The 12069-nt window shown below is 40.1% G+C and overlaps 3 protein-coding genes and 1 long non-coding RNA gene across 4 annotated transcripts in view; all 4 read right to left on the bottom strand.

Moving 5' to 3' along the window:
* Nucleotides 1–2546, bottom strand: part of LOC124198649 — a 4145-nt gene extending 1599 nt beyond the window's left edge. Inside the window, exons 1-3 of the long non-coding RNA XR_006876649.1 lie at nt 2447–2546; nt 2178–2272; nt 1748–1968 (exon numbers count right to left, since the gene is read on the bottom strand). This is a non-coding gene — a long non-coding RNA (uncharacterized LOC124198649). The remainder of the gene's footprint in view (nt 1–1747; nt 1969–2177; nt 2273–2446) is intronic.
* A 3448-nt stretch (nt 2547–5994) lies between these two features.
* On the bottom strand, nt 5995–7882 carry LOC124198639 (cytochrome P450 4c3-like). Its single transcript, XM_046594586.1, has 8 exons — nt 7659–7882; nt 7464–7593; nt 7270–7369; nt 7096–7202; nt 6955–7023; nt 6715–6883; nt 6473–6652; nt 5995–6396 (listed from the first exon to the last, which is right to left on the bottom strand). Exons 1-8 carry the CDS (start codon nt 7715–7717, stop codon nt 6221–6223), a joined length of 990 nt encoding a protein of 329 aa, XP_046450542.1. The 5' UTR covers nt 7718–7882; the 3' UTR covers nt 5995–6220.
* A 114-nt stretch (nt 7883–7996) lies between these two features.
* On the bottom strand, nt 7997–8671 carry LOC124198641 (cytochrome P450 4g15-like). The gene is made up of 3 exons (XM_046594590.1): nt 8384–8671; nt 8191–8300; nt 7997–8126 (listed from the first exon to the last, which is right to left on the bottom strand). Exons 1-3 carry the CDS (start codon nt 8556–8558, stop codon nt 8022–8024), a joined length of 390 nt encoding a protein of 129 aa, XP_046450546.1. The 5' UTR covers nt 8559–8671; the 3' UTR covers nt 7997–8021.
* A 90-nt stretch (nt 8672–8761) lies between these two features.
* Nucleotides 8762–11730, bottom strand: LOC124198637 (cytochrome P450 4C1-like). Its single transcript, XM_046594584.1, has 12 exons — nt 11428–11730; nt 11232–11332; nt 11069–11153; nt 10807–11004; nt 10638–10704; nt 10437–10566; nt 10253–10367; nt 10064–10167; nt 9929–9997; nt 9691–9859; nt 9442–9621; nt 8762–9373 (listed from the first exon to the last, which is right to left on the bottom strand). The coding sequence occupies exons 1-12, from the start codon at nt 11621–11623 to the stop codon at nt 9201–9203; spliced, it is 1587 nt and encodes a 528-aa protein (XP_046450540.1). The 5' UTR covers nt 11624–11730; the 3' UTR covers nt 8762–9200.
* Nucleotides 11731–12069: the final 339 nt, after the last annotated feature.

Raw genomic sequence — 12069 nt, 5'->3', positions numbered from 1 at the left:
GTAAAAGAGAAAAACCATCAGGAGGAAAGAAAGAAAATAAAAATTGATCCGCGACTCCTTATCGAACAATAGCCAACAACCTGGACGGAGCCGACGATGCGAGTGATGGGATCCATTCACAATCCGGGCGCAATTTGGGGGAACGTTCACCACCACAGCAGATCCCAGCACAAAGGAAAGGGAAAACTCTTGCACTTTATACACACACACAATACCCCCCCCCCCCTCTGCACTTCCGCCGCTTTATATATACTGATCCGTGTCCAAAAAAGAAAAGAAGTAACGACACTATCGATTTTCTGGGTGTCGAGAAAAAGATTGAAAATGACTTTCCTTTTTTGGAGGGGGGATTATTATTATTTCGGTGAGCGGTGTGTGTGTGTGGAGACATTTGGTTGTTTTACATCATCTAAACGCTGTATGAAACCTAAGGCAGCAGCTCAAAACGCTCATGACATTTCCCAGAAAACTTTGACTCGACAATTCCGGTTCCCAGGTTGACAGGACAAGGTTATATTTTTGTTTTTAGAGAATATAGACGAGACTGGCTGTCGTCCGAATAAATGAGTTTGTCCCTTTTTCTATTTATTTTGTTGTTGTTGTTGTCGTCGTCGGAGATGTTGCTTTTGTTTCCCGGAGAAAGCTCTTCGCTTTCTCTCCTCTATGGCAAATCTTGTTTCGTTTACGTCACTCGCCTGCACAATGTCCATTCATCCCCCGGGAGCCACCCAAATGTACAGAGAGACTCTCTCTAGACGGCGTAAAACCGTGTTGAGCCAATCTGTGTATTTATTCCCCGATTCTCAATGGCACACTGGTGTAGTCAGAGTTACAGCGTGAGTTACCGTTATACACGTACCAGCACGGCGGCAGCCCGACCGTATTTACTTGTTAAGTTCGTTAAATCTCAGTCATCAGCGCGTCGAAACTTATTTGAACCCTTGCCAACCGGCAGTATAGCAGCAACCAAACTCGTCCATTATTTGCTTTCAAAAGTGAAACTACTATACTGTACACCCTCAGCTCAAAATGTGTATAACCCGAGAGCTGCTGCTGCTCCCGCAAGTTGCTCTCTAGCTACTCTATAGCCCACTGGACATGATGATGAGACATGTACATCTATCTCACGCATGAACCGTGTAGCTCTTCCCTAGCTGTACACTAACTAATAAAGCGCTCCACAAAAGTACACATTAACAAGCATTCACGGTTCATTGCTCGTCTAATGATACATACTTGTTACTTTGTCTCAAAATAAAACAGCGGTAATAATAAACGGTACCTTACTTACAATGTCAATTCGGGAGTTAGTTTCTTTTGATTTCTTTCCTATTCAAATGCTTTTAGAAACGACAAAGAAAAAGGGCTATCTATTATGGCAATTTTGACATGCCTTGAGGCGTTAGTGACGTCAATACGAGGAGGTGCCGGTGTGGCGGCAGGTCCCTCTTGGTCAGACAAAAAATGTCTTGTTGCACTTTACATGTGTTTAAAGTTCAAATATTTTCAAATGTGATGGTTTACCCACAGAAAATTTGTGAGGTACAAAAACAAGACTGCAGTCGTTCGACAAATAAGAGTTTTAGTGAACTCTATCTGAGAAAAAAACAAAAACGGAGAGAGAAAACAGTTGCAGTCAACCGCCTAGCTCATCAGGAATTAACATACTTCGTGACTACGTAACGATTTACAATCAAAGCCACCAAAAATTGTCCAAAAGGAAGAATAGAGATCAATTTTGTCTTACCTTTATGCCTGGGAAATACAGCCAGGCATCCACGGTTGCTCCATCCATCCGCTGAAGAGTTGAATTACACCAGCAGACGGGATAGGGTAAAAAGGGTGGCCTCGTGAATACACCCACACTCACATGGGTGTACACGAGGACATTTTAAAAAAGGGGAAAAAGGGAGATCCATAACTCGGCCGACAACAGAAGTTTCTCCAATCAAGAGGGATGCTGTTTATCTGTATAAAAAAAGAAAATGGATTACGAAAAAATGTTGACAGAAACAACAAGTCAGGAAAAGTTGAAAATGAGACACTGGGTTAACCCTTAAGGTTAACAAATGGGTGAATGAAAGGTTTACATGTAATACACTGTATTGATGCAGGTAATGCAGCATTATAATATCTATAGTAGGTCACAGGTCAATAAAAGTAACAAAAATCATTACCCAAGCGATGAGACTTCTGGTGACATGCTGCTCAATCCCAGCACAAGCCAAACTTGCATATTGATTGGTTATGACGGCTGACTCTGGCCTCGAATCTGCAAAATAGAAAACGGTTTCGTAGTACAAACAAACTGCTATGCATCGTCAGGGCAATCACATCTCACATGGTAAATGCTAGTCGTTAGGAAGTAACATTTCCCAAATTTAGAACAGGTCTCTTCTATAGCTCTCACAATCATTCTATAATTGGTATTTTTAGTTTTATTTACCCGCTAAAGAGTATGACGGTTATCAAAAACAAATGTAAGTCTGTTTAAATCTGGAACTTTGTCACTGACTTCATGCTGACTTCTTCGAAATTTTTAACTTAACGCAAGCAGACGACACTTGCCCAATATTGTTCTAATCAGCACGCTTACGAAATAAGATATCGATAGAAATTAGAAATGATAAAAAATCCAACTCCCCTCTTAACAATCCAAACCGCTCAAAAACGATAAGGGAATAAGTTTTAATTGAAATCTAATAATAAATCTAATAGTACCATTTCTGTTTGGTATATGAAAGATTTTTATACGGAAGTCAAGAGGGATGAGAGAGGGAATGAAAATCTCGTTTCTCCGTATTAACTTTGATGTCCCAAATATTTTCAGTTTGGCAGCGGCTTGATCCTCTTCGGTGCTCCTTGTTTAGTCATGTCTTTCCTCCTGGAAATCAATTCCGCAACTTTGGCCACTTTGGTGCTGGTGGTCGTGATTTATCTGTCGCTGAAATGGGGTTTTCGAACCAACGAACGACATTCCAAGTTGTCGAACATTTCGATTGGGCGATTACCGGGACCTCGTCGTCCTCGACTTTTGATTGGAAATGCCTTTTGGATATCAAAGGAGGGACGGCGAGCAAATATACAAGCCAAGCTGAATAGAAAGAGAGAAAAAATGGAAACTTTTAGGCTTTTTTTTTTTTGACAAAGTTTGTTATTCACGCAGGATCGCTGGAAACGCTTCACATATATAACCGTGGCCTCGGAAATATGGCGAAATTATCATCGCTGGTTGCTCGAGTGTCCCCAATGCTGCAACGTCAGCATAACTCATCTCCAGAGCTTGTTGAGGTAAATAGCTCAAACTTTGTATAGTAGACAACCACACAAATATACACGACATACTTTGAATTGTTTATCCATCCAATTTTATCCAGCAACGTCATTCTGGACAAAGCAGTATATAGATTATTATGAATGGTGTCTGCCGCCGCTGGCTCGGCGATGGATAATTAACCAGCCAAAGGTTTTAAAAAATTGATTAGATTTAATGGTGACAAAATATGTTCAGAAATGTGTTCAAATCGTCGCCGCCAAAAGGTCAGAAATGGAAATCACGTCAGTGGTTGTTGTTGACTCCGGGGCATTCGCCACTTAAAAATCCTGAACGCGAATCCTGGACGTTTTCATGGGCAACAATCAGGGCCAGTGATGTCCTCTGCTCTGCGGCTCCCATGTTGGCGTAACTCGCTCCTGTCAGGAGCCGTTCAAGGACGAAAGTGAGAGCGGATAGTCGATGTTTACCCACTGCTGACTACTATATCGTTGCACACTTGACATTTCTATTTGCGGTGCGTTCGACGACTTCCTTTTTTCAGACTGCTGATGCCATTCTTGAAAATGATTTGTACGTTCAATATTTGCCGTCACCGATAATAATAGGAGACGGCAATGGGGACGCGCGGATATAAATGCCCCAAAACGAACCGAGACGGCCAATACGCCAACAATGTTCATAGGTTAGATAGATTCTCCGTATATTGTTGTACGAATCTCTAACGCAAAAAGTCGCAGTTCAATAATCAAAGATTCTCGACACATCTTTTTATAGAATGACCCAAATTTCATTTGACTTGGACGGGCCGTGAACAAAAAACGTTCAACTCTTCACCGCTTCACAGACAATGTCAATATTATTATTTCTTTTTTTTTTTCTTAAAGCGAAGAAGTTCACTGGATGTTATTTGTTATTGGGTACGTATTATATGTAGGTCATTCGGGTAAGAAGCGAGCGAGCTCAACTGGTCGTGATAATCAAAATCGGAAGCTGGAAGAGCCTATACTACTGAGATCCCTATTGCAATCTAATTAAACTGGTCTAATTTATTATCGTCTTTCTCATTAACGAAACAGAGAGGAAATCTGCCTCTGCTCGATTTCTTTGCTTATCGAAATGTCCTGACGACGCCCAAAACGATTTAACCGACCGAGATCTGCGCCAGGTGATTGAAACATTCGCCTTAGGAGTTATTTATAGATAATTGCGTATACGCCGCTTCATTGTGATGATTATTCACGTTGACGTTTCATTTAATTTTATTTTTCTTAAAAGGGACACGCCACAACTTCGGTAGCTTGGTTTCTTTACTCTGCATGGCGGCTCTTATATCCCACAGCAACACCAAGTATATCAAACAAAATTCATTAGAGCAGCGCACAGCCGGAAGCTTTTCAAAATTCTTTTATGACGTTTATTACGTATTACGTAGGGAAGAGCTTCGGGATCATTTCGGCGACTCGGGACGATCGTGATTGCTCCATGGAGGGCGGATCTCTCTCTTCCGTTTCCAAGTTTATGGAATGTTGCATCAAAGAAGCCCTGGGATTGTAAACCCGCTCTGCGGGCTCATCGAAAGGATCGTCGGCTCACGACATTCAAATTGGTTCGAAACTTATATATATTCGACGCTCATCTTTTTTAATTTTACGATATGAATCATTCCATTCAATAATAAGGGGGGCAAAAGCCGCGCACAATTTCGTACGATTTTCAGGAGAGCATACCATTCCGGCCGGATGCAATATTTTGATTCCCATCTACGGAATGCTGCACCGCAATCCTCGATTGTTCCCCGCGATCCAGCCGTTTTCAAACCCGGAGCAGCTTCTTATTATTCCCCGAACAGACAATTGGATAGCCGTCCTTCCACATTCCATTCAGCCCACAATGGCATAGGTTAATCATCTATTTCTTAGATCTTATTTGATTGCATTTTTCAATAGCTGGCGATATTTATTGCCGAAACGCAGGTCAGCCTTTTACGAAGATGGAAAGTTGTTCGTTCGACTCTTCTGAGACGATTCAAATTTTCTTCGTCATCCACATATTGGAGCCTACGGTACCGTCTTACCAGGTCGTAACACGATGATAAATAATCCGCTTGTAACTCTTAGTTGTTTTGTACTGCGTAGTCTGACTTACTAGTAAAATTGCAATTCAAATTAGGCAGTGTTCGGAACGTCACGGAGTTTCCAGTGACTTAGAAAAAATTTGCACGTCATACGTCATTTGAAAACCTAACGTCAAAAGTCAAAAAAAAAAAGTCAACGTAACTGCCAAAAAAAATTACGTCACCGTCATGACTTAAGTCACAAAATAAGTCATGTATTTTTACGCTATTTGACAGGTGGTTACTAAAGACAACAACGACGACTAAACTAAAGACACCAGAATCAGTCCACGAATCTTTCTCTATAGTAGTAGACGCCATTGTCATGACTTTTGATGACAACTGATATGTTTTACGAAAATTACAGACGAAAAAATCTTATGATCTTAGATCCACGGCATTGTTCGTCAACATTGCCAGATGACGTTTTTATTTTGACTTTTTTTAAGATTCCAAATTTTTTTCACGTCAAACGTCAACGTAAAAGTCACGCATAAATTTTATTTCAGTCGCAGTCGACGTATACGTCAAAATTTGACTTAAGTCATGACTTAAGTCAAAATTTGACTTAAGTCAATTGGTGACGTTCCTAACACTGAAATTAGGTTATTATTATTCCTATAAGCTATCGCAAATTTAAATATCGGGATTATTAGTTCCATCTGATCTGAGAAAGAGAAATCGTGTTGGTTCTTATACAATATGTGCTTGACTTCTGACATTCGTACTTGCATTAGATTTCCAAACAAGTTAAACATGCTTGAAACACTTTCGTTTTCCAACCCAATAAACGGCTGAAGTGTAAATGTCACATGTGTGAATACATTCCATTAGGAAATGTCCAATCTCTTAGAAACGATGAGGTTACATTTGCCATCCTTCGGTTTAAGCAAAAGCTGAGGGGAAGGAATTTCTAGCGGAGCCGACGGATCAACAAGAGAAAATTTCAATCGTCGTAAAATGTTCGCCAAACAAACTTTCAGCTCCATCATGGCGTATTTTTGGGCTGTAAAATGATGAAATATTATTTTAATTTTCTTTAAAACGTCCGTACAAAATTTCGCTAAAGTAATTTAACTTGCCGATGCAATTGCGGGGTCCAGCGCTGAATGGAATAAAGGCGTACGGATGTCGGTCGAAGCTGTTCTCCGGAAGGAATCGCTCCGGCTTGAATGCATCCGGATCTGAGAAAACCGTAGGGTCATGGTGGGCAGCGAAAATATTGATGACAACTGTCAGACCTCTTGGTAGGGTATAACCACCTAAGTTAAACATTATTATTAACTTCAGCAATAAATGTAGGAATTCGCAAATAAATGATAACCTGATTGAACGTCCTCCGATAGGTATCGTGATACCGCCGGAAAAGGTGGATACAACCTCAATGTTTCCTTGATGCAACACTCCAAATATTTGAGCCGAGTCAAGTCCTGCGCCGTCACCGGTCGATCGGAATCGCCAAAAATCAGATCCAATTCGTCCGTTACCAATTTCTGTTTTTGTCATAAACGAATTACCGTAAAACTGTGTGTGTTTAGCTTTTACATTTGAATTAATTATAAACCTGGTGATCGGGATGCTTGGCGATGAGATAGAGGAACCAGTTAAAGGCGACAGCTGTTGAATCGAGACCCTATATCATTCAAAATATTTCCAAGTCCAATTATTTCCAAGTAAACTTATTATATTAATTGCAATAGCTTACCGCAGCCATGAAGGTAGAAACTTCATTTCTTAATACTTCATCATTCATATCAGAATTCTCCTCCGACGCCTTTACCATCAATAAATCCAGAAAGGCCAATCTCTCCTCTGATATTATTTGAAGTTGATGTTGAAGACACTTGGGAATGTGATTATAAGAATTGATCGGTTATACTTGGTCGTGAATCCTCGTCAATGGTGGACACTGAATAATCTGATTGGCCAAAGTGCTTCTCCGCCTTTGGTCTGTGCGATTGGCGACGATTTTGAATAACCTTCAGGTTTATAAGTCAATCAGGATTGATATTAAATACAATTAAACGTACCGGTATATAAAACACTTTTGTAGACCAACATTATAGTTTATACCTTGTCAACGGAAGCATTAGTATCTGATAGGACCTGCTTTTGTTGGCGGTAAAGTGAAGTCAATTTGAAAATCCAATCGATCCTCAGCCAAGGTTTATGTATCAGGCGTTGCCTAAAGATATTTTCCAATCTGTCGGGATATTAGGTCAATTCAAATCAATCTGAATTGTCCAGTTTCATTTGATATAAACTCACACGTCGATCCCTTTGGCGAATTTCGTCGATTCCTCCTCGCTCCAAACTTTCCCTCCCATGGAAGTTTCTTAGATTTTCCAATTAAAGTTTACACGGCTTTAGTAAATACCTATGTATAATTACAGCCAACCGCAAAGAATATCCAAGACCAGCTTGGACATGATGGAAAAGACGTTCATTTCTTTTTGTCCAGTCCGACCAAGACTTTCTGTCATTTTGGCAACGCAGTCGAGGCTCAAGTCGTTGAAAGTTTCCACGAACCCGTTGAGGATTTGAAAATGGAACGCTGGATTCAGCAGGCTACGACGTTCTCTCCACGGTTCGCCTGCTGGATAAATAATTACATGAAATAGCAAATGATTTTCAGTGTTGTTTTATCTCGCCTGTTAAATTCGTGAGGCTGTTCTCAGGAAAATAAAACTTGTATTCGTGTGGCCTTGCCAACAGTTTGTGGCTCGATAAAATCGGCTAATAAATATGATAAAATCGTGGAACGGTTATTTAACACTGAAAAAAAAAAATGTGTTCTTACTTTCCACAGTTCAGGATGGGCGACGACAACCGCTGGATAGAAACCGATCCACAATTTGTAAATAGGATTATTCAAGGGATTATTATAGCGGCTCACGCTCAGTACAATCTCTGTGGACCAAACAAAATATTTTGCATCTTTCCTTTGAATTTTTAAAAACGAAATACTAAAAAAAACAAATGATATACAGTACCGTCCAGAGGAATATTGGCAACGTCGAGGAGGTTTCCCAATATGGGAAGTGGTTTCGGTCCGGGCATGGCGTCGATGAGGCGAACGAAACGATCTAACGACACCACACCCAATAATAACCGGCTGCCAGCAAAATGACGACGGCCGTGAATGTCAAAGACAATGGGCTGCTCCATCTCGTTCGAAACATGTCCAACATGTTTGGCACACGAGAGTTTAGGACCAATCAGGGACCAACTTAAAACAGCGAAGCGACGTACCCAAGAAACCCCCGAAACCAAATAAATTTACAATGGCTGAAAGAGATCCAAAAGAGAAAGGACCCTTTGTTTTGATGTGAACACTTTCTAAAAAAAACGTTGCCTATTGAGCCGACAAATTTAGCCTCTATGCGCATTTATTTGCATCTGACGGAGGGGATATATAATTATACCATCTCTGTAAACGCTGAAGGTTGGGGAAAGAAAGAAAGGAAGAGTTAGAAAACAAAAAGTGAAAAACCAATTTAACCAATAACAAAACAGAAAAATCGTTTCGAATATTTGCGTATCAAATCAGGTGTAGTAAAGCAGAACAAATCTCTTTTCAAATTGGGCAAGTGACCACCTTTAAATAGAGAAATTAAATTATACTTTTATAGCTCATTTATGCAAATTAATAATGTCTTCCCTCGGGTTGTCAAGGGAATGTTTTGTTTCCTTTCAAGGTCTTATTGTAGAAGAAGCTGTGCAATGGCGGAATGATTTTATGAATTTTTCTTACCGTTCCTTTTTCTTTTGAATATTTTTTTTTTTTTTTTTTTTTAGGCTTGGAGAAGATTATTGGGCGATTTTTTTAGAGACGATTAATTTGCATTGATTGTCCTTGGGTTTAAAAGTAAGTTGCATTGTAGAGATTTCAAGTGGACCCGACATATCCGAATGAGAAAATCGAAGCCGCCGCAATATGTTGGCAAGTGAAATTTTGATTTCCAGCATGGCGAACTTTTGTCCTAGAAAATTTATTCAAACCAAAATTATTCAATGGTGTAGGCTATTATCGTAAGAGAATTAGACCCACCGATGCAATTGCGGGGTCCGGCGCTAAACGGAATGAAGGCGTATGGATGCCGACCGATACAGTTCTCAGGAAGGAATCGTTCCGGCTTGAAAGCATCCGGATCAGGATAAACTTCTGGGTTGCGATGGGTCATGTAAATATTTATTAGAACTGTCAAGCCCTTTGGTAAAGTGTAATCACCTAATCAAATTGAAAATATTTTTTTAAGTGGATGCACTTAAACAAAATCAACCAAAAGTGACTTATTACCAACTTGAACTTCTTCCGTTAAGTATCGCGCCATTAATGGAAGGGATGGATACAACCTCAATGTTTCTTTGATGCAACACTCCAAATATTTGAGCCGAGTCAAGTCCTGCGCCGTCACCGGCCGATCGGAATCGCCAAAAATCAGATCCAATTCGTCCGTCACCAATTTCTAAATGAAATCAAAAAATTCATTTAATATTAGTTTTTCTATTATATGTACTTGTAAAAAGAATAGCACCTGGTGTTCCGGATGTTTAGCGATGAGGTAAAGAAACCAAGTTATGGCCACAGATGATGAATCGTAACCCTTTATATTTATAATTGAATTAAAAATCGACCCAAAGAAAAGAAAAAATTTAGGAAGAATTTTTACCGCGGATATGAAAAGGGAAATTTCGTCGCCGATCACTTTGTCGTCTAATTCAGGATTCTCTTCCGATATTTTTAATAATAAATCCAAAAGGGCCAATCTCTCTTCTATAATCAGAAATAACCGCCGATTATAAATCAAACTTCATCAAAAGAAGATGAACTCAATTTCAATTTATAGTAATATATCTACTTGGTCGTGTGAGCATGTCCTCTTCATCGACGTTATTATTGTTCAACACTGGCTGAGGACTTGAGTGTTTCTCTGCTGCGTTTCGCTTCTGCAATTCGCGACGTTCTCGAATCACCTGTTTTGACGACCGCAATGGCGCGTGACATGACGAAATAATGACATCAATTATCAAAGCCGAATTTACCTTTTCGGTGAAGTTGTTGAAGAAAGAAGAGTACTGCATTTGTTTGCGGTACAGTGAGGTGAATTTGTAAATCCAATCGATCCTCAGCCACGGTTTACGGACGACACGCTCCATAAAGATGTGCTCCATACTGACATAAGATGAAATCGTCGACAAGTGAACGAGTTGATTTTGTCATCGAATGAAACCGTTGAAACTCACCCCTCAAGACTCTCTGCGTATGTATTCGTGTCCTGTTCACTCCACGTATTCATGCCCATGGAAGTTTCTGGATTCCATCCAAACAGTTTATATTTGATATCATATCATATTAACTGTTTGATTAATTTACCAAATAGAAGTTATAGTTCAATCGTATTATAATAATTACCGTAGAGGACATCGAAAGCCAGCTTGACCATAATTGGAAAGACGTCAATTTCTTTGCTTCCAGCTGATGGCCCCAGAATTTCTTCCACTTTGGCAGCGGAGGCCATGCTCTTTTCATTCATGGTAGACGCGAATCCATCGAGAATTTTGAAGTGGAACGCCGGAGTCAGCAATCGGCGACGGTGACGCCATTCGTCACCTGTGATATCCCGAAAATAATAATAAGAGCTTCGAATGGGAATGAAGAAAGCTAATGTCATTACCCGCTAACACACCAAGGCAGTTTTCCGGGAAAATTAATTTGTATTCGATTGGATTTGTTATGTGATTTTGATTGGAAAGAATTTGCTACATGGAGAAAATGCAAATTTGTAAGAGTCTGAGTGATTCAAACTTGATATAGTTAACGCTTGTATACTGTCTTACTTCCAATAATTCGTGATGAGAGACGTGAACCGCCGGATAGTAACCAATCCATACTCGGAAAATATATCCGTTCTGTTTGATCCAATCAACACACAATCGCCCTAATAAAGAAAGCCAAAAGAAAAATAAAAAAACAAAATAAAGTCCATTAGATTTAATAAACAAGAGAGCTGAATTTTTAATTTTGAAATCGTACTGTCAGTAGAATATTTCAAAAGATCGAGAACGTTGCCCAGCAAAGGAAACGTTTTCGGTCCAGGCAGAGCGTCGATGAGGCGGACAAAGCGGGAACGACTCCACACCCAATAATAGCCGGCCAGCAATCCGGCCAGGGTCGTCATGGCCAGCAGTGATGGACTCCATTTCCATCCAGACCACGAAATGTCCAACATGTTCAAACGATGATAGCCGGACACCAACTAGCTACCTGTGCATGTTTCGAATCAATCCCTCATTTGATAAAATAAAACACGCTCGATTTCTCTCCCAACTCGTACACCACTCTCTTCTGTTGGAAGCGATAGCTGTGTTTTGCACCCTTTCCTGGCGCATTGCGAAACCCAGTTGAAAATATCCAACACAAATTAATCGAGTTCACGTGGCAAACGAGTTGCGCACAACATATATGTATAGCTAATGCGTTATAGAAACCTGTGTACCGCTATATAGAAAGTGTGGCTTGATGTTGTTTCGCTTTTGATTCGTTGTGAATATTTTATTGGGGTGAGGTTTAATAGGGCAACATTCCGCAGTAGATCAACAACGACTGCACAAGTAATTGGCCAGCAAAAAACAAAAGGACGACGAACTCAGCAAATATAACGAACGTCAACTTGAA

The sequence above is a fragment of the Daphnia pulex genome, chromosome 7, assembly GCF_021134715.1.
Source record: "Daphnia pulex isolate KAP4 chromosome 7, ASM2113471v1".
Lineage (NCBI taxonomy): Eukaryota > Metazoa > Arthropoda > Branchiopoda > Diplostraca > Daphniidae > Daphnia > Daphnia pulex.
Note: the sequence above shows the minus strand (reverse complement) of the source record. Positions and strands in the feature narration are given on the sequence as shown.